This window comes from Strongylocentrotus purpuratus, unplaced genomic scaffold (genome assembly GCF_000002235.5).
Source record: "Strongylocentrotus purpuratus isolate Spur 01 unplaced genomic scaffold, Spur_5.0 spur5_scaffold_19, whole genome shotgun sequence".
Taxonomy (NCBI): Eukaryota; Metazoa; Echinodermata; class Echinoidea; order Camarodonta; family Strongylocentrotidae; genus Strongylocentrotus; species Strongylocentrotus purpuratus.
In genome coordinates this window covers 21140805-21162404 of record NW_022145604.1, presented here as the reverse complement: position 1 = coordinate 21162404, position 21600 = coordinate 21140805, and the positions used below count along the sequence as shown (strand labels likewise).

The window sequence follows — 21600 nt, the reverse complement described above, 5'->3', positions numbered from 1 at the left end:
TAGATGCTAGATGATCAACCTTTTCTGATCGATTCCACAACGTTTCTTTCACAATTCAATCGCATGACCATAACTGATCTTTACCTTTAACTTTTCTTAATGAGACTTAATAAGTAAGTATTTGGACTTGTGTAATGTGTAATTTGACGGAAGTTAATATAATCAAATAACAATGGAAGAAAATTTATTAAATTTAGTAAATCGTTTTTCTGATCATTTCACTTGTGATCAACTCTCTGTTCTAATTTGTTTTTGTTTTTTAATTCACAGAGTTCCGGCTGTGGGAACGGTTATGTTGATGAAGGCGAAGATTGTGACTGTGGACGTGAGGTAAGTTCCTCTAAAACAAATCACTTTTTTCCATTTTAATTTACAAGTCAGACTAGGTATTTTAGAGTCCAAGCCTAAGGGCAAAGGCCTTTCTGGGCCCGGTTGCATAAAACTTACCATTAATGATAACCTAGCCGTCGATGGTAACTTCCATGGGAACCTTGATTCGATTGGCTGCTGAGTGATGGTGTCATGGTAGTTGATATTGATGGCAAAGTTACCATCAATGTTAGGTCTTATGTGAACAGGGTCCTGGCATAATACCCCAGTTTCACCATTCAGACCTATACCAGTCACATAAAACAAACTGACGAAAAGTTGACATTATCCGGAATGGCCAATAATTTGTGGGTTTGGACTCCTTGTGGATAGGCTTTGTTGACGCGACTAAGGTACACTACCTTCACATTTCGGAATTGCCATCTTATTCAATAATGTTAATTTGTATATAATGTAGTCTAAAATGCATCTCGGTGAGGTCTATACAACGTGTGAATTGCAATGTGTTTAATATATTTAATATACCGATACCGTTAGACTAAATTTAATGCAATTTAACAGGAATTGTCAATGGCTTGTTTGGGGTTGGGGCTTTGGTATTCTTGCATTCATTTTCTACATGCCTCACAACTTCCTTCTTTTTGAAGGGGGAATGATTGAGGTTCCTAAAAACACACCCTGTATTGCCTCTACTTTCGTGTAATTTATTATTACCCTTCTTTGCAGGATTGTTCATGCTGTGATAAGTCATGTCGATTTACTGAGGGTAGTGAGTGCCAAGGCGGAGAGTGTTGCGACCAGTGCAAGGTATATTTCATTTCAATGAAATAATAATCTTTGTCATCTCATGTTGAGATTCTGTTTATCTTTAGCCAAAAGATGAAGTTTAGTTGGTCATGCTGTATTCAATTTCTTGCATGGCGTCATCAAGTATCGAAAACAAACAGAATATGTAATACAGCACCACAATGGCCAATTGCAATCTGAGTTTTAAGACTTAAAATTAATCGAATGATTTACAGACTACAGCAAAGTAACGCATCACTACCGTTATCAAATGCCTGCGATGCACGAGGCGTCGTATGCCTGACGTAAGACTGCGTCGGCGACTTGACGTGCCGTGTTTAATACAGAGATATCTTATTAAAAGTGAATGGAACATTAACGTTGCATACATTTTCTGACACACATTGGTTCTGTAATTTCATTAAAGCCTCTATTGTATTTTCTTCTGTCTTGTGATCACATTATGTTTATTGGTGACTGTACACTCATTTATTATCTATGATTCTTCTGTGACATGATCTTTGTTATTGTTCAACTGATGGAAAAAGAATTGATGTTGTATGACTGATCAATCAATAAATTAAAATTAAATTAAAATTAAAATTCGATTTGCTTTTGAATAACTATCATATGCACTAATTTCCTCTATACGTTTGATTTTGGGTCTACTGAAGTCCAAGAAAACAATGACATCTCATGCGTAACGGGCATTGGGGATCTTTTTCTGCCTGTCATAACGTTGTCTTTTTGATTGCGTCAATGTCTACCCAAGCCCTTCAAACGACTGGAGTGGCGCAGATGAAATAGGAATACACTTGTGCAGATGTAACTGTAGTATATTTAAGTTTGTTTTACGCTTGTTATCATTTGCAGTTGATGACCAGTGGTGTAATTTGCCGTGAAGCCAGTGGAGAGTGTGACTTGGTCGATAGGTGTGATGGTGTTTCGGGAAAGGTAATGTGGATACATTCTATCTCTCCCATTAGACTCCCGCATCCGTTGCTATCTCTCTCTCTAGCTCTCATTTGCCCCATCTTAAGTCTGTCCATCATCAAAAAATATTTTCCCCACATATACCCTCTTCTCCCCATCCCGTTATATTGTTTATATTGGGTTGCCTCTACCCCACACTTTCGGAATGTTGAGGGGGGGGGGGTAGACACATGTATCTATAATATGTTCAATAATCATTTTAATTTAGAAATAAGATTATCCTTTTGTTTAATTTCTGAAAATTCTGAACATAATGACCCTGTACATTGTATCGGTCATCATAATTTGAGTCATCAGTGGGATATCCAGGGGAAAAAAGGGGGGAGTTGTGGGGGGGGGGGTGGGGGGCATAGATATGATTCCAAAGATGAGCTATTTGTTGGGATAGGTACACCTCATTTTCAAGTCTGTCGCTTATCAACAACAACAACAATAACGAGAAAAAAGATAACGAATAACCACAATTTCTTGTTTTTCTCTGCAGTGCCCGGTTGACGATTATGTCCATGACGGAACAACATGTGGAAATGGAAAAGTAAGTTAGCCACGTAATGAAAAAAAGCCCTCCCAACATAAATAGACAAACAATAACGGTTTAAACCTCCTTATTGATATTGAATATGCATTCTTTTAATTTTGCTTTCATGATGATATTAAATATTGCCATTATTATGACTTTGGGCTAGTTTGAGCCATTTACTGTTGTGTGCAAGTAGATAATCTTCATTTAAAAGGAATATCAGGACGAAGACACTTATAAAACTATACTATTAAATAACTTGCAATAGGCTCAACACTTAATTAACACGGCTGTCCAAACATCGTGATGTTTTTTTTCACAACATGGTGATGTTTTACGATATTGGCTGAAAAGCAGCTAGGCCACGATTTCAGGAAACAAACAAAAATGCAATCTTGAAACCGTAGATAAAATAAATAGGCCTATTAATGAAGTATTGATTACTGCTCCAACATATAAGACTTTAATCACTCCCTCTGCACACATTTAAGGGTCAATTGTTTGCTTTCTGTGCGCTATTTGCTGACGTAGGGCTGCCTATGCAACTGACGCAGTCTCTAAACGCCATTAAATGAGAGTGATGTACAAATTAAAAGTGAATGCAAAATAACAGTGCAAACGATGTTCTGACTTGCTGACGCAGGAACGAATTTCTTTGACGGGCTTGATTGGCGCAGGTAATACGGCAATCGAAATGACGCCTCGCGCACAACGGCTATTACATTTCGTTTCCTTGTTTTGGTTTTGTCATACAGGGCTATTGCTACCAAGGTCGTTGTCCGACTCTAGATGGACAGTGCCAGAATTCAATGGGAAACGGTAAGCATCTGTAGAGCGCTTAGCCATATCGTTTTATCGATGTATTGGGCGCTATATAAAAGCGGAACATTATTATTAGTATAGATATAATTTAGTTAAGCATCAGGGGTAACTTTCATTTAGACACCATTTCACATTTCCTGATTTCTTCACAGTTGTGACATTGCGTTACTCGTTGGTTCAAAATAGTAGTGGTGATATCCCTTACAAGGATAAAGAATAGCATAATGGCCACATGATCGGGGAGGGGCGTACCTGCTCTGTAGGGAATGCGTATTGTAGATCTAATGAAATTAAAAATAACATTTTCTTGGGATTCAAATGGGGTTGCTGGTAAATACACCATTGCAATTGACGATATATATGTAATGCCTAAACGCCGAACGTCTATCCAACTGAACTTTGTGAATAAAATCCAAAGAATAAATATGTAAACATGAAAGACAAATTGTTTTTCCTTATGCACTCGTGGCAGCATCATGCTGAAAAAAATAAAAAGTACTGTACTGAAATTTAAAGCATACTAAAAATAGAAAATACAAAAAAATAATTAAAAAAAAATCTTCTATTTTCCATCTATACAGATGCAGCAGCGGCTGAAACAGATTGTTACCAGGGCAACACACAGGGAGAGAAGCCATCCGGTCGGTGTGGTATCGAAACGATTTCTCTGACGGCAGGCGCTTACAGCGTAACTTATGCGCCTTGTGCTTCCGAGTAAGATTGTTATTATGATTATAATTATGATGACGATGATAATGTTGTTGAGAATGATATTGGTATTGATGATACTAATTTTGGTGATGATGATGATTGTGATGATCATTGGGATGATGATATTGTCGATGATAATATTACTACTACTACTACTACTACTACTAATAGCCTAATAATTAAACCAAAACGGAAATTCTTTTTGCCCAATTGATCGTGAGCCCGGCAGCCACTGAGCAGCGCCAGATCGACGTTGCTCTATCCCTTATTGTTGAACGCCAAACAAGGTAGCAACAACTCCCATCTTTTAACGTCTTTTGGTATGACGCGGCCGGGGTTCGAACCCACGACCTACCGGTTGTGAGGCGGCCGCTCTACTGTTGTTATGATCATGATAACGTTTGTAACTTTTTCTTTATCTCAAGGGGCGTGCTCTGTGGAGTTCTTAAATAAAATAATTATAGTGATAATGGTAATGAAGAAGATGATGATGCTGACAACGACGACGATGCTGTTGTTTTTGTTGATGATGTTGATGGTGCTGCTGATGATGATCGATGATCATGATGATGTTGATCATGGCGATAACTATTGTAATCTGTCTTTATTTCCAGGGACGCATTATGTGGAGCTCTCAAATGCGCGAATGCAGCTCAACTAGACGGGGTCGGGTTCGAGACGCTTGACGAGACTTCGGATGGCTCCTGCTCGTAAGTCAATGTCATCATCCACCTCGTTCTCCGTGTCACCTATCTTTTTTTAAATCTGACTTTATCTTTATTTTCACATTACATCTATAATATCTTCTTTATCTTACATTCTCAATCTAACTTTTCATTGACTTTTATTGAAACTATTAAGTCTCATATATCTGTATTTAGTTGGCATATCGTTCCCAGCATTGTCAAGAAAAGGTAAGGGGGTGGGTGGGGGGGGGGGGGAGAAATATATGAAACCAGCAAACGTGGTCACGTAACATAGTACGACTGTGTAAATTTTATTTCAAACCGTGAAAGGTATGGACAAAATATACAATCAAATTCATTATTTTGATCTGGAACTACAAAAATTGCCTTCTCTACGGAAATTAAGGCGTAGCATTATGTTCGTAGATTATTATACAAGAGAACTTCCTCACTTTCTTTCATTTGTATCATGTTGGATTCTTCATCTCCATCACAAAGATCATGAAAACCCACGTTATGTTCTGCCGTCTCAAATATGTCCTCTTGACATTTGTGTAGTATGTTTAGTTCATCACAGTACAATTTAGTTCGCTTTTGTGTTATTACAGAGCCTTGTGGGTGTCAGATTATGCTCTTTTAGACTTCAGCGGTCTCGGAGATGTTATTGACGGAACGAAATGTAGCGAAGGACAGGTCAGTGGAGTTAGTAGAGCGCTAGTTTTACTGAACAGGCGACGGATGGGATTAAAGAGGAAAACTATGTTTTCAACGAAAACTTTTGGTTTCTGTCTCAGTTTAGAATATCACTATTCATATGTGGCGGCACTATTTTAAAAGCATGTGTGTTTGTGTTGTGTGTGTATGTGCCTTGGTGTGTGGGCGGGTGGGTTATTGCGGGTGTGTGTGTGGGAGAGGATGGCTAAAGTAGGGCAATGATTATATTTTTTCGGGGGTGGAGTGGCGCCTTAAGCGTCCCAGTTCTCTATTCCAGAACTAGAAAAATGTTCGTTGGGGGAACAAAATTCTATTTGAAACCTTTTCATTATCTTTCACGTTTTAATCGGAATGATTAACCCCCTATTTCAAATATTTTTTTTTGTTTCTTTTGGTCTCCATCATACATGCGTTGGAATATTTCTGTTTTCCTTCAAATTACCTTTCAATTGCATTTTATTTGTGTAAATTTGCAGATATTTAATAATAAAATTATGAAATAAACATAATTCTTTAACAAAAAAAGTTTGAAATATTGAATCCTATGTTTTCCCTGACAGGTGTGCTTGGACTACAGCTGTACAGCAATCGAGGACGTTTATTCATTGGACAATTGCCCGACTGCTACACCGGGTATACCGTGCTCAGGAAACGGGGTCAGTATATAGGATTGGCAAAAACTGTCAATTTCGTTTTTCTTCTAATGGCAGAGACGTTTCCAGATTCTCAAAGTGGAGGGGGGGGGGGCACATTTTCTAAGTAAGCAGAAAGAGAGGAGATGTTAATTTGATGAAAAATAATCACCGACAAGGCGACAAAAAGAAAAAAGAAAAGAAAGGTTATTAGATTTTACAGTTTTGTTTTTCGGTTCTAAGATTTGAAAACGGGAGCGGGTCGGAATTCCTTCCAACTTCTTTAGTAGTACAGGTTGTAGTAGAAGTAGTAGTAGTAGCAGCAGTATAGTAGTAGTAGTTGGAAACTGTCAAAACAAAACAAACCTAAGTAGTAAATGTATCATTTTACTCTAACTTTTTAATGAACTATAAAGCGGTTCAGTACATTTCGCAATTATGACAGGCCCTCTTAATTCCAAACTTTGTCATATGTCTGCTGAAAAGGAGAAACGACACTGGTCTATGTATTTTACATATCTTGGTGCATATAGCTTTACTGAGCCCGTGATATGCAGTCATCCATATAGCATATGACATCATCAATGTTTGTGTAGCGAGTACTTGGAGTGAAGTTTGCGCAGCAGGCAAGGTTGTTCCGTTGCATGAGAACACGTCTGGCTCCACTGACCGCCACTATACAGTTTTGTTAAGGAATTCCCCGTACCAGACGGCTATTAGACTGTGCTCACAAAGATGAAAATTTATGAATTTCTTCTTGTCGAACGTGATACTTAACAGAAATGCACCAACTCTTTGACCTGCATATGCGATGGAGACTGGACAGGAACTACCTGCGATATACCACTCATCACTCTATCCATCGCGGTAACCGACTCTCTTGACAGCGAGCTGTATGCGGCGATGGTATTGGTGGTGTCGGGCAACGAGAGCTACCAGTTTTCAACCCCAGGCGACTCGGGCTCCGTGACAGTGGCAGTTCCGCTGTCATCCACTGAGCGCCTCGGTGTTATTGTTACCAAACTTGGATATGCTGCCAGCGGTTTCCAGTGGGAATTGGCAGATAATAGAAGTAAGTGTTCCGTGATGTGTAATAAAGGCTAACTTTTTGCAGCCAGTGTGTAATTGTTATACTGTTCTAAGAAGTTAAATGTTTCTATTATAACACAAGTCTAGATACTTGTTTGTGCCAATCAAAATGCTTTGATCGATGATAATGCTTATGATAACACAATGATGATGTTAATGTTGATGATATTAATAATAACCATAAAGATGATAATAACAGTAATCATGATAATGACAATTATGATAATGATAATAATAATATTAATGATAATAACATTTATAATGATAATACACCTGTCATAATGCTTGAAATTAGAAACATAATTCAATGTCTTTGTGTGTTATATTCTTAGGGAAATATTTGGATGTGATATCATCTTATAGCAAAAATGTGCTTTCAAGAGAAGTTTGAAAGGAATTAGGATGGGATTATGAAATTTAGGAAGAAAGGCAATATATTTTCTCAACATTTCATCTTGTACGAGTGACTGCTCGACTCAAGCTTGATCTAATGAGATAAGAAACTCAAATTTGGGTATTATTTGGCGATACCCTTCTTCTTGGAAGAAGTAATTCGTGATGTTGCTTTGGAATGACGCAGAGGACCACATTTGCTGGGTGGGGGGGGGGGGGGGGGGGGGGGAGGGGGGAGGAGAGAAGGGGGAGGAGTATCAAGGCACAGAATTTCTGTATCCTGTGCACCAGCACAAACTGTGCCCCCATGACAAACCTTAAAAGCTTTTCTATTTTGCTTGTCATAGATTTTGACCTATATCTTTATAGCTGTAAGAAAATCCTTGGTCCGTCACATGGACTGATGTTTCATGTAGGCATACATTTAATAACATTTCTCATCTTTTCTCTTTATGTTAGCCTCTTCTGTTCAGCTGGGTATTCTGGTAAATGGCTCTTTGGACCGTGCTGTTGATCAGAATGGACAGGAGACAGGATTCCTTGTTTTGGAGATACAAGATGGAGGTAGATTTGAATCTCATAAATATACATCTTTGTTTTAAAGGAAATAATTCATGTTTTTTTACTGTATTGTTTTGAATCAGTCTAGACTTTTGTTGTTGTTGCTTGAAACACACTATCGCTAGAAAAACACCAAAATAGAATACGGTACTTTTTAAGGTATTGTAAAGTGATACATAAAAAAAGGTAAATTCTTTCAAAAGAATATTTAATTTGCCAAGAGGCAGAAGAGTGTTAACCCATATATCCGGTCAGAGAGTTAAAACTCTTCTAGCTCAAAATAGAAGGTTTCTTGTCCATCATATTCACTTCTTTTTACTTCACTTCTCTCAGGCTCCATCGAGGTCCCTGCCTCTGAAGAACAGTCTATTTCTGATTCACTTCCTGGCTATCTAGTCGTCCAAGGCCAGTCTTCACTTTTACCAGAGACCGTCTTCGAGAATGTTAACGGCACCCTGGTAGTCATTGAACCATACGTAGCAGTAGAGTTTTCTCTAATCAATGACACGTATGAGGAGGTCAAAGGTCTGGAGAATGTGACTTTCAGAGTTCCTGTCAAAGAGGATTCCCCACTGTCAAAGGGTGATGTCTTGCCCGCGTTCTACTTTGACGAAAACACTGGTGAGTAGAGTTTAGGAAGTTGTTTCATTTGGTTTGCATTTTTTTTTCACTCTATATTCTAAAAATAACAAAAACATAATACATATATGCGTTCATTTGCTCAATAAGAAAGGTCTAGGGGAATAAAAGGCTGGTGGATCATTTAAATCATTCCCTATGAATACAATAGTTAAAGAGAAGGTTTAGTTCTGGGAAGAGGTGAAAAATAATTTGTGAGCGTTGTTCATTCTTATTATGCAAGTGTGGAAGAGCATCAGATAATACATGTTCCCTGAAAAGCATGGCTCTTCAAATGCCTTCATATTCTAGATATGCATGTAACATCGTAAAAATCGGGGGGGGCTGGCTTTTTACGCCACGTGTTCATGTAGTCCCATATACATCTTTCTGTGTACAGTGTTTGTAACTTTACCAAGACTTGGCCAAATTTCTTATTATTTTGATGATTCCAGAACCTTGCAATACACACAAATTCTTATATGCTAGACGATCAACCTTTTCTGGTCGGTTCCACACCCATTTCTTTCACAATGCAATCGCATGACCAGAACTCATCTTCATCTTTAAGAGGGAAAACTCTGCAATAATTATCAACACTTGGTTAATTATTTTTTAGGGGAATACATGTAAGCTCATTGAATATCCAGATTTATAGTTTAAACAAAGAAACGTGGATCTGTACAAGAGGATTGGGGGAGGGGAATGGCCCTGTCATCTCTCACTATGCATGTGATTAGTAGCTTTTGGATGATGTTTTAGGTGATAGTTTGAACATTATTCTAATCGTAGTTGCAAAATCATTTCCACAGAATTGTAGCACTAGCTGGCACGTTGAAGAAACAGTAGTTATATTCAATTTGAATTTCATACAATATTTGTGTCATTTATTTCTGTAGGTCATTGGATGCAGAATGGAGACTGGATGGTAATAGTTGGAGATGACAGTTCTACATTGTTATTGGAACTCACAGCTCCAAGAATAGATTCATGGGTGTTAGCTGAAGCCATAGAGGTGGTAACTGCAACAACTGTTAGTGGAACAGAGGCAACACCTACAAATGGAACAGAGGCAACATCTACAAATGGAACAGTGGCAACACCTACAAATGCAACAGTGGCAACACCTACAAATGCAACAGAGCCAACATCTACAAATGGAACAGTGGCAACACCTACAAATGCAACAGTGGCAACACCTACAAATGCAACAACTTCAACACCTGTTAATGTCACAGATTCAGTTTCTACCACACCTCCCCCACCACCTCCACCAACAGGAAATGCTACCACAGTTACCACAACGCCTTCAACTGTAATCATAACCACTCCAACACCTGTAAATGGAACAGATTCAACCACTGTGAATGCAACTGAATCAACACCTCTTAATGCCACAGATTCAACTCCTGTGAATGCCACAACAACAACAGCAAGCACAGACTTTCCCACTGACAACAATGTCACAGATTCCATTGCTACGTCCACTGATCCTTTGCCTGCAACAGAGACCCTAGAGATTCAAGCAGCTTTGACAGTCGCTGTTTTCTCCTCTAGTGGATCCCCGGTTGTTGACACAACCATTCTTGTTTACAACAACAACCAAACCACCTTTCTCAGTACCGGTCCAGATTCCAACGTGGTGCAGATCGATGAGACAATCCTGCGAGAGGAATGGCTTGGGGTTGTTGCCACCAAGCAAGGCTATGCTACCAATGGATTTGTATGGCAAAGTGGTGATGCTACAAGTAAGTAATCCTCTACATCTTGCTTGTCAGCTTTAAGGTAATGCAGTGGCAAGAAAGCTTGGTTTTTTTAAGGCTATTCCCAATATGATGCAGTAAACTGCCACCAAAAGCAGCCATGTTGTATTTAACGTGTAGATAATTGACAATTCCTGGGAGGTATTCTCTGAGCTCTGTGTATAATAGAAGGATACGGAAATGGGAAGCGTATTAAACTTGATTTCATCATTAACCCATTGTTTACTGGAACCTGGTGGCCTCTGTGTTAAGTCTATGGGAATTAGATAATTCAGTAGCCAACAGGTTAAAAAACACTGTGGTTTTGCAACGTATTCTCTAAAAGCGGTTTTATCCATGTAGCTATCTTGTGTACAACACCATGCGATGCATTTAACATAATACTTGGCACTCTACCTGTTATTGGTACCATCGTAAACACCTTGTGGCATGGCTTAATTGCATAATAACAAATTTCTCAAGGGTAGTAAATTTCTCAACTTTTTGATTTTTGTTGAGTTATGATCTTTTTTGTTTAACCCATGGATGATTAAATGAATTCACTGAAATGGTGAAACATTATATGGTCATAATTATTATAGTAGTCGTGCTATCACGGCAGTGGGGATACTATTTTTATTTGTTAATTATTAGAAGGTTTCAAGTTGCTGACCCTGTCATTGCTGTCCTTTACAAAAATTTAAGTCTATTTATTTATTTTTGTTACCATAATCTTTCTATTTCATACTGCAGATCGCTCATTGGAACTTATAGAATGGACAAACGTTGAACAATTACCCGGCACACTAATTGATGGAATTTTTCGAATATCCTTTGAGGCAAAAAATGGAGGTATTTATTTCCCATGTAGAAGTATTGTAATGTTAGTGATTTACATTATCATTGCTCTTTATGATAATTAGAACATCATTTTAGAGATGAGCCTGCACACTCCATCATTTGAATCAAGAAACTCAACCAGCCATGTAAATGACAAGCCCAAACAATCAAATATCTCACTGAAAAACTCATTTAACAAGCTGTAAAATGAATAAGGCCAACAAACTAAAGTTCATGTACTACCACGATGAAGCGCAAACCAACAAACCGTGATATTTTTATTTATTAAATGCATCATTATATAATTATTGAAATCCACACTGATTATCAGAAAGATGAGTGATGGAAAACTTATCTTTGCCAAGTAGTATAATCGTCTAGATGTGAAATTCGTTTACAAATTGCACAGGAAAATCAGCTAGAATGCATATCTAAAAAATGTTGCCATTTGGACTATAATTAGATATTGCCATTTCTCAAACCTGTCATTATTTTGCTAGAATTCTTCCATAAAATAGTTGATTCGATGACCAAATAAACATGCTGTCTGTTGCCTACAAGAAGGCCTTTACTTCCATTTTGAATACATAGCTGTAGCCTTCTTGTGAGCAGCCTTCAATATCTGCCAATAAGATTGTCTATAAGAGGATCAAGACTACATTTGTCTAATTTTGTTTTCATCAACAGCCACTGTAAGTTTTATCCCTGATTTGGGCCAAAACCCGGGAAGTCTTGGTTATGCTACAAGCGATGGACCTGCATCCTACCTCCCTCAAGGTGTGACAGAGGATGGCTACGGTAACATCGTGCCAATCGATCCATTGGCAGCCATGGATTTTGCCCTTCTGCAGAGAGGAGCCAGGGAAGAGATTGATTTACAGGATGTGGTCTTTACCCTACCCATCTCTTCTGATAGTGAATTCAGGGAAGGAGATAACATTACGGCTTACCTGTACAATGAGGAGACAGGTAAGGTTTCTATAGAAACGACACTTTTGATGAAAGCTGCCTTTTCATGTAGGTAACATAATGATAAGCCCAAATCTTTTATCTGCAATATCTTGAAAACTTCCACACTCCTTTTGTACTGAGGGTTTATGGTGTTTTAATCCTTGTCATGTCAGCCCAACTTGACATCAAGGAGAAATCTGTTATTTCAAGATGGATCTCCTTTTTATTCTTGGTCTTCTGTTCTTTCCCTTTCTCTTTCCCTGTAGTTTCGAACTTTCAGAGTTTCTCTAAATACTGTTGTCCATTCTCATTCAAGACAGACATGTGTTTTGTGATGCAATTACACTTTCTTCTTACATTTACAGTGTATCTTCAAGGTTGAAGATTAAGACATAGTTCTATATTGTCCCTTCATGGCCTACATTTCTTCTTTTAATACCTTCATTTTTAAATGTCTCACTTTTTGCAGGTTTATGGATAGAGGATGGTCAAGGAGAGGTCATCCTGGATGATGGCTCAAATCTTTTCTGGAGATACACTGCAGAAATGCCATCTTCATGGCTTATGGCTGCCACAACACCACCACCATCAACTTCAACAGCATCAGCCACAACAGATGGAACAGTGGCAACACCTACAAATGCAACAGTGGCAACAGCTACAAATGCAACAACTTCAACACCTGTTAATGTCACAAATTCAGTTTCTACCACACCTCCCCCACCACCTCCACCAACAGGAAATGCTACCACAGTTGCCACAACGCCTTCAACTGTAATCATAACCACTCCAACACCTGTAAATGGAACAGATTCAACCACTGTGAATGCAACTGAATCAACACCTCTTAATGCCACAGATTCAACTCCTGTGAATGCCACAACAACAACAGCAAGCACAGACTTTCCCACTGACAACAATGTCACAGATTCCATTGCTACGTCCACTGATCCTTTGCCTGCAACAGAGACCCTAGAGATTCAAGCAGCTTTGACAGTCGCTGTTTTCTCCTCTAGTGGATCCCCGGTTGTTGACACAACCATTCTTGTTTACAACAACAACCAAACCACCTTTCTCAGTACCGGTCGAGATTCCAACGTGGTGCAGATCGATGAGACAATCCTGCGAGAGGAATGGCTTGGGGTTGTTGCCACCAAGCAAGGCTATGCTACCAATGGATTTGTATGGCAAAGTGGTGATGCTACAAGTAAGTAATCCTCTGTATCCTGCCTGTCAGCTGTTTGATAATTAATGTAGTGGCAAGAATTTTTAGCTATTTTATCTTTAAAAGGCTCTTACCGATATGATGTAATAAACTGCCACTAAAAGCAGCCATGTTGTTTTTAACGGGTAGATAGTTGGCAGTTCCTGCAAGTATTCACTGAGCTATTGTTAGACGGTGCAGAAATGCGAAGCGAATTACACTTCTCATCATCAGTAAAAAAAAAAAATGGTTTTGTAATTTAATATCTAAATGAGACTGTATCCATGTAATTACAAAAGTATTGTGTACAACACCATGCAATGAATTTTACAAAATACTTTATACTCTACCCCTTATTGTATTTGTACCATGGTATATTTCTTGTGGCATAGCTGAATTGCACAATGACAAATTCTCAAGGGTAGCAATTTTCTCAATTGTTTGATTTTTGTTGAGTTATGATATTTTTTGTTTAACTCATGGGTGATTTTTATGAAATCATGGAAATGGTGTTACATTATATGGCCATACTTATTATAGTAGTCACGCTATCGTGGCAATGGGGACATTATTTGTATACCTAAATTGTTAGAGGGTGCCAGGTTTATGACCCTGACATTGCTGTCCTTTCAAAATGTAGGCCCAATTATTTATTTTTGTTACCATGATCTTTTTTATTTCAACCTACAGATCGCTCATTGGAACTTATAGAATGGACAAACTATGATGACATTTCAATTTCTGATAATGATGCAATAGTCAAGGTGTTGTTTGCAGCAGAAAATGGAGGTATTGATCTACATGCTACTCATATTTTGTACCGTATGTTTGAACTGCTCTATGTTCTCATTTTTTTCACATCAGAAAATAAGCCTTGTGAATGCATATAGATACTAATAATGCCTTTGGAAGTTCAATATCATTTGAGTAAAAAATCCAGGAGCATAGAATTAGTGCAAATGCCTAGGTGAATTGTCCTTCAAAGGAGGGTTTTTATGTGTAACATGCTCTTTTACTGTTTATCCATTCTGATTTGCTAGTCTGACTGTGCTAATCCAATCCATGAATTACAAAATAATTTAGACAAATTTTTGACAACATTTTTAGCCATTCTTTTGTTTACCTTTTATTTATTCCAGCTAACCATATTGCTATTAGTCAATTGGACTAACAAATGACAGCAAAAAACCTTTAAGAACCCAAACCAAAAACCTTAAAAAAACCATTACTAAAAGAATACAGATTTGTTTTCTCTATATCCATTCATGCACTTCTGCTTGGTGCACTAGAATTTGTTTTGTTTTAAAGATGCACACCAATAGACAGAATGAGGATCTTGGCTGTGGAAATCAATTTAGTATCAAGGTGCTAGTTAGCTTTTAATCCTTACCCTGCTGTCTTTAACAAGCAATATAAACTTCAATGACTATATTTAATTTTGTTTTAATCAACAGCTACTGTAGGCTTTAGCGCCAACGTCTTGCCAGTCCCACAGAGTGTTGGTTATGCTACAAGCGATGGACCTGCATCTTACCTCCCTCAGGGTTTGACAGAGGATGGCTATGGTGACATCGTGCCAATCGATCCATTGGCAGCCATGGACTTGGCTCTTCTGCAGATTGGAGGCAGCGAAGAGATTGACTTACAGAATGTGGTCTTTACCCTACCCATCTCTTCCGATAGTGGATTCAGCAAAGGGGATAACATTACGGCTTACCAGTACGATGAGGAGACAGGTAAGGTTTCCATAGAAATAACACTTTCGATGAAAGCTGCCTAGGTTATGTAGGCAAAATGATGATAAGCCAAAATCTTTTACTTGAAATATCTTTAAACTTTCACTCAAGGAGATGTCCTTAATATCAAGATGGATTTGCATGTTACCCTTGATCTTCTGTCCTTTCTCTTTCTCTTTCCCTGTAGTTTTCAGTTTCCAGAAAGTTACTCTGATTGCTGTTTTCCATTTTCATTCAAGACAGAAATGTTTTTTTGTGATACAATTACAGTTTCTTCTTACATTTACAGTATATTCTTCAAGCTTAAAGATTAACACTCTAAATTTCTTACTTCCTGCAGGTTTATGGATAGAGGATGGTCAAGGAGAGGTCATCCTGGATGGTGTCTCGAATCTTGTCTGGAAATACACTGCAGAGATGCCATCTTCATGGCTTATGGCTGCCACAATAACGCTACCACCACCAGCTACAACAACAGCAGCTACAACAGCAACACCTGTGAATGGAACAACTTCAACACCTGTTAATGTCACAGATACAGTTTCTATCACACCTCCCCCACCACCTCCACCAACACCACCACCGCCACCTCCTCCCACCAGAAATGCCACCACAGTTGCCACAACGCCTTCAACTGTAATCATAACCACTCCAACACCTGTGAATGGAACAACTTCAACACCTATGAATGGAACAGATTCAGCTCCTGTTAATGCAACAGATTCGTCGCCTATGAATGCCACAGATTCAACGGCTTTTAATGCCACAGATGCAACACCTGTGAATGCCACAGATTCGACTCCTGTGAATGCAACAGATTCAATGCCTATGAATGCCACTGATTCAACACCTATGAATGCCACTGATTCAACACCTGTGAATGCCACAGATTCTACACCTGGTAACGCCACTGATACAACGCCTATGAATGCCACAGATTCAACACCTGTTAATGCCACCGATTCTACACCTGTTAATGCCACTGATTCAACACCTGTGAATGCCACAGATTCTACACCTGTTAACGCCACTGAGTCAACAACTGTTAATGCCACTGATTCAACACCTGTAAATGCCACAGATTCAACACCTTTGAACGCCACTGATTCAACACCTGTGAATGCCACAGATGCGACTGCTGTGAATGCCACAGATTCAATGCCTATGAATGCCACAGATTCAACGCCTATAAATCTCACTGATTCAACACCTGTGAATGTCACAGATTCTACACCTGCTAACGCCACTGATTCAACACCTGTGAATGCCACCGATTCTTCACCTGTTAATGCCACTGATTCAACACCCTTGAACGCCACAGATTCAACACCTTTAAATGCCACGGATGCGACTCCTGTGAATGCCACAGATTCAACGCCTATGAATGCCACAGATTCAACACCTGTGAATGCCACAGATTTGGGTCCTGTGAATGCAACAGATTCAATGCCTACGAATGCCACTGATTCAATACCTGTGAATGCCACAGATACCTCACCTGTTAACGCCACCGATTCAACACCTGTGAATGCCACAGATTCAACACCTTTGAACGCCACAGATGCAACACCTGTGAATGCCACAGATTCAACTCCTGTGAATGCAACAGATTCAATGCCTATGAACGCCACGGATGCGACTCCTGTGAATGCCACAGATTCAATGCCTGTGAATGCCACTGATTCAACACCTGTCAATGCCACTGATTCAACACCTGTCAATGCCACTGATTCAACACCTGTCAATGCCACAGATTCAACCCCTTTGAACGCCACAGATTCAACACCTGTGAATGCCACAGATTCAACTCCAGTGAATGCCACTGATTCAACACCTGTGAATTCCACAGACTATACACCTGTTAACGCCACTGATTCAACACCTGTGAATGCCACTGATTCAACACCTTTGAACGCCACAGATTCAATACCTTTGAACGCAACAAATGCAACGTCTGTGAACGCCACAGATTCAACACCTGTGAATGCCACAGATACTACACCTGTTAATGCCACCGATTCAACACCTGTGAATGCCACAGATTCAACTCCTGTGAATGCAACAGATTCACTGCCTATGAACGCCACGGATGCGTCTCCTGTGAATGCAACAGATTCAATGCCTGTGAATGCCACAGATTCAACGTCTATAAATGCCACTGATTCAACACCTGTCAATGCCACTGATTCAACACCTGTGAATGCCACAGATTCTACACATGTTAACGCCACTGATTCGACAAATGTGAATGCCACAGATTCAACACCTTTGAATGCAACAGATTCAATGCCTATGAACGACACGGATGCGACTCCTGTGAATGCAACAGATTCAATGCCTGTGAATGCCACAGATTCAACGTCTATAAATGCCACCGATTCAACACCTGTCAATGCCACTGATTCAACACCTTTGAACGCCACAGATGCAACACCTGTGAATGCCACAGATTCAACTCCTGTGAATGCAACAGATTCAATGCCTATGAACGCCACGGATGCGACTCCTGTGAATGCCACAGATTCAATGCCTGTGAATGCCACTGATTCAACACCTGTCAATGCCACTGATTCAACACCTGTCAATGCCACTGATTCAACACCTGTCAATGCCACAGATTCAACCCCTTTGAACGCCACAGATTCAACACCTGTGAATGCCACAGATTCAACTCCAGTGAATGCCACTGATTCAACACCTGTGAATTCCACAGACTATACACCTGTTAACGCCACTGATTCAACACCTGTGAATGCCACTGATTCAACACCTTTGAACGCCACAGATTCAATACCTTTGAACGCAACAAATGCAACGTCTGTGAACGCCACAGATTCAACACCTGTGAATGCCACAGATACTACACCTGTTAATGCCACCGATTCAACACCTGTGAATGCCACAGATTCAACTCCTGTGAATGCAACAGATTCACTGCCTATGAACGCCACGGATGCGTCTCCTGTGAATGCAACAGATTCAATGCCTGTGAATGCCACAGATTCAACGTCTATTAATGCCACTGATTCAACACCTGTCAATGCCACTGATTCAACACCTGTGAATGCCACAGATTCTACACCTGTTAACGCCACTGATTCGACAAATGTGAATGCCACAGATTCAACACCTTTGAATGCAACAGATTCAATGCCTATGAACGACACGGATGCGACTCCTGTGAATGCAACAGATTCAATGCCTGTGAATGCCACAGATTCAACGTCTATAAATGCCACCGATTCAACACCTGTCAATGCCACTGATTCAACACCTGTCATTGCCACTGATTCAACACCAGCCAATGAAACAGATTCAACACCAATGAAGGGAACAGATGCAACACCTGTGAATGTCACGGATTCATCACCTGTGAATGCCACAGATTCAATGCCTGTGAATGCCACAGATTCGACTCCTGTGAATGCAACTGATTCAACACCTCTGAATGCCACAGATTCTACACCTGTTAACACCACTGATTCAACACCTGTGAATGCCACAGTTTCAACACCTTTGAACGCCACGGATGCAATACCTGTGAATGCCACAGATTCGACTCCTGTGAATGCCACAGATTCTACACCTGTTAATGCCACTGATTCAACCCCTGTGAATGCCACTGATTCAACACCTTTGAACGCCACAGATGCAACACCTGTTAATTACACAGATTCGAGTCCTGTGAATGCAACAGATTCAATGCCTATGAATGCCACTGATTCAACACCTGTGAATGCCACAGATTCTACACCTGTTAACGCCACTGATTCAACAAATATGAATGCCACTGATTCAACCCCTTTGAACGCCACAGATTCAACCCCTGTGAATGCCACTGAATCAACACCCTTGAACGCCACAGATGCAACACCTGTGAATTCCACAGATTCGACTCCTGTGAATGCAACAGATGCAACACCTTTGAACGCCACAGATTCAACACCTGTGAATGCCACAGTTCCAACTCCTGTGAATGCCACTGATTCAACACCTGTGAATGCCACAGATTATACACCTGTTAACGCCACTGATTCAACACCTGTGAATGCCACTGATTCAACACTTTTGAACGCCACAGATTCAACACCTTTGAACGCCACAGATGCAACGTCTGTGAATGCCACAGATACAAAACCTGTAAATGCCACTGATTCAACACCAGCCAATGAAACAGATTCAACACCAATGAATGGAACAGATGCAACACCTGTGAATGTCACAGATTCTACACCTGTTAACGCCACTGATTCAACATATGTAAATGCCACAGATTCAACCCCTTTGAACGCCACAGATTCAACCCCTGTGAATGCCACAGATTCTACACCTGTTAACACCACTGATTCAACACCTGTAAATGCCACAGATTCAACCCCTTTGAACGGCACAGATTCAACCCCTGTGAATGCCACAGATTCTACACCTGTTAACACCACTGATTCAACACCTGTAAATGCCACAGATTCAACACCTTTGAACGCCACAGATGCAACACCTGTGAATGCCACAGATTCGACTCCTGTGAATGCCACCGATTCTACACCTGTTAACGCCACTGATTCAACCCCTGTGAATACCACTGATTCAACACCTTTGAACGCCACAGATGCAACACCTGTTAATTCCACAGATTTGACTCCTGTGAATGCAACAGATTCAATGCCTATGAATGCCACTGATTCAACGCCTGTGAATGCCACAGATTCTACACTTGTTAACACCACTGATTCAACAAATGTGAATGCCACTGATTCAACACCCTTGAACGCCACAGATGCAACACCTGTTAATTCCACAGATTCGACTCCTGTGAATGCAACAGATTCAATACCTATGAATGCCACTGATTCAACTCCTATGAATGCCACAGATTTGACTCCTGTGAATGCAACAGATGCGACACCTGTGAATGCCACAGATTCGACTCCTGTGAATGCAACAGATTCAATGCCTATGAGTGCAACTGATTCAACACCTATGAATGCCACTGATTCAACACCTGTGAATGCCACAGATTCAACACCTGTGAATGCCACAGATTCAACTCCTGCGAATGCAACAGATTCAATGCCTATGAATGCCACTGATTCAACACCTGTGAATGTTACTGATTCTACACCCACTAACGCCACTGATTCAACACCTGTGAATGCCACTGATTCAACGCCTTTGAATGCCACAGATTCAGCTCCTGTGAATGCCACAGATTCAACACCAGCAGATGCCACAGATTCAACACCTGTGAATGCCACAGATTCAACGCCTATGAATGCCACTGATTCTACACCTGTTAACGCCACAGATTCAACACCTGTGAATGCCACAGATTCAACGCCTATGAATGCCACTGATTCTACACCTGTTAACGCCACAGATTCAGCACCTGTGAATGCCACAGATTCAACTCCAGCTACTGCCACAGATTCATCACCTGTGAATGCCACAGATTCATCACCTGTGAATGCCACAGATTCAACACCTGTGAATGCCACAGATTCAACGCCTATGAATGCCACTGATTCAACACCTGTGAATGCCACAGATTCATCACCTGTGAATGCCACAGATTCAACTCCAGCTAATGTCACAGATTCATCACCTGTGAATGCCACAGATTCATCACCTGTGAATGCCACAGATTCAACTCCAGCTAATGCCACAGATTCATCACCTGTGAATGCTACAGATTCATCACCTGTGAATGCCACAGATTCCACCCCTTTAAATGCCACAGATTCAACACCTGTGAATGGAACAGAATCAATACCTGTGAATGGAACAGATGCAACACCTGTGAATGGAACAGATCCAATGCCTGTAAATGCCACAGATTCCACCCCTTTAAATGCCACAGATTCTACACCTTTGAATGCCACAGATGCAACACCTGTTAATGGAACTGATTCAACAACGACGAATGGCACTTATTCAACTCCTTCAGCAGGAAACACTACCACCACTGGTACATTACCTCCAATCACAAATTTGACAACAACCTTAGCTCCCACCACTATTAACTTTATTGCTGCAGATCTTATGCTATCAATCTTTGACAACAATAACACACCCCTCATTGACAGCAACTTGCTGGTCGTTGAAGGGGACAACATACTTGCTGAAGTGAGTACTGGGAATGAATCTACATTTGAGATGGAGTTCAACCTTCCTGCAGATGGTTATCTTGGAGTAATCATCACCAAAGATGGGTATGCTTCTAATGGCTTCCTCTGGCAGTATGGAGAAGAAACAAGTGAGTTCTCTTACATATT

General features: G+C 40.1%; 1 protein-coding gene across 2 annotated transcripts in view; it reads left to right on the top strand.

The window, feature by feature from the left end:
* The window catches only part of LOC105440918 (mucin-17-like), an 86715-nt gene that overhangs the window by 38265 nt on the left and 26850 nt on the right, over positions 1-21600 (top strand). For both annotated transcript variants that reach the window (XR_004064970.1, XM_030990570.1), the window contains exons 15-33: positions 271-330; positions 1057-1137; positions 1990-2070; positions 2594-2644; positions 3385-3448; positions 4033-4165; positions 4777-4872; positions 5457-5541; positions 6123-6218; positions 6975-7266; positions 8136-8240; positions 8571-8858; positions 9755-10603; positions 11351-11449; positions 12125-12406; positions 12858-13595; positions 14283-14381; positions 15047-15328; positions 15669-21581. Coding sequence is in view for 1 of the 2 variants with exons in the window: in XM_030990570.1 (XP_030846430.1) it covers positions 271-330; positions 1057-1137; positions 1990-2070; positions 2594-2644; positions 3385-3448; positions 4033-4165; positions 4777-4872; positions 5457-5541; positions 6123-6218; positions 6975-7266; positions 8136-8240; positions 8571-8858; positions 9755-10603; positions 11351-11449; positions 12125-12406; positions 12858-13595; positions 14283-14381; positions 15047-15328; positions 15669-21581 (9694 nt within the window). In the remaining variant the exon portion in view is untranslated. The remainder of the gene's footprint in view (positions 1-270; positions 331-1056; positions 1138-1989; positions 2071-2593; positions 2645-3384; positions 3449-4032; positions 4166-4776; positions 4873-5456; positions 5542-6122; positions 6219-6974; positions 7267-8135; positions 8241-8570; positions 8859-9754; positions 10604-11350; positions 11450-12124; positions 12407-12857; positions 13596-14282; positions 14382-15046; positions 15329-15668; positions 21582-21600) is intronic.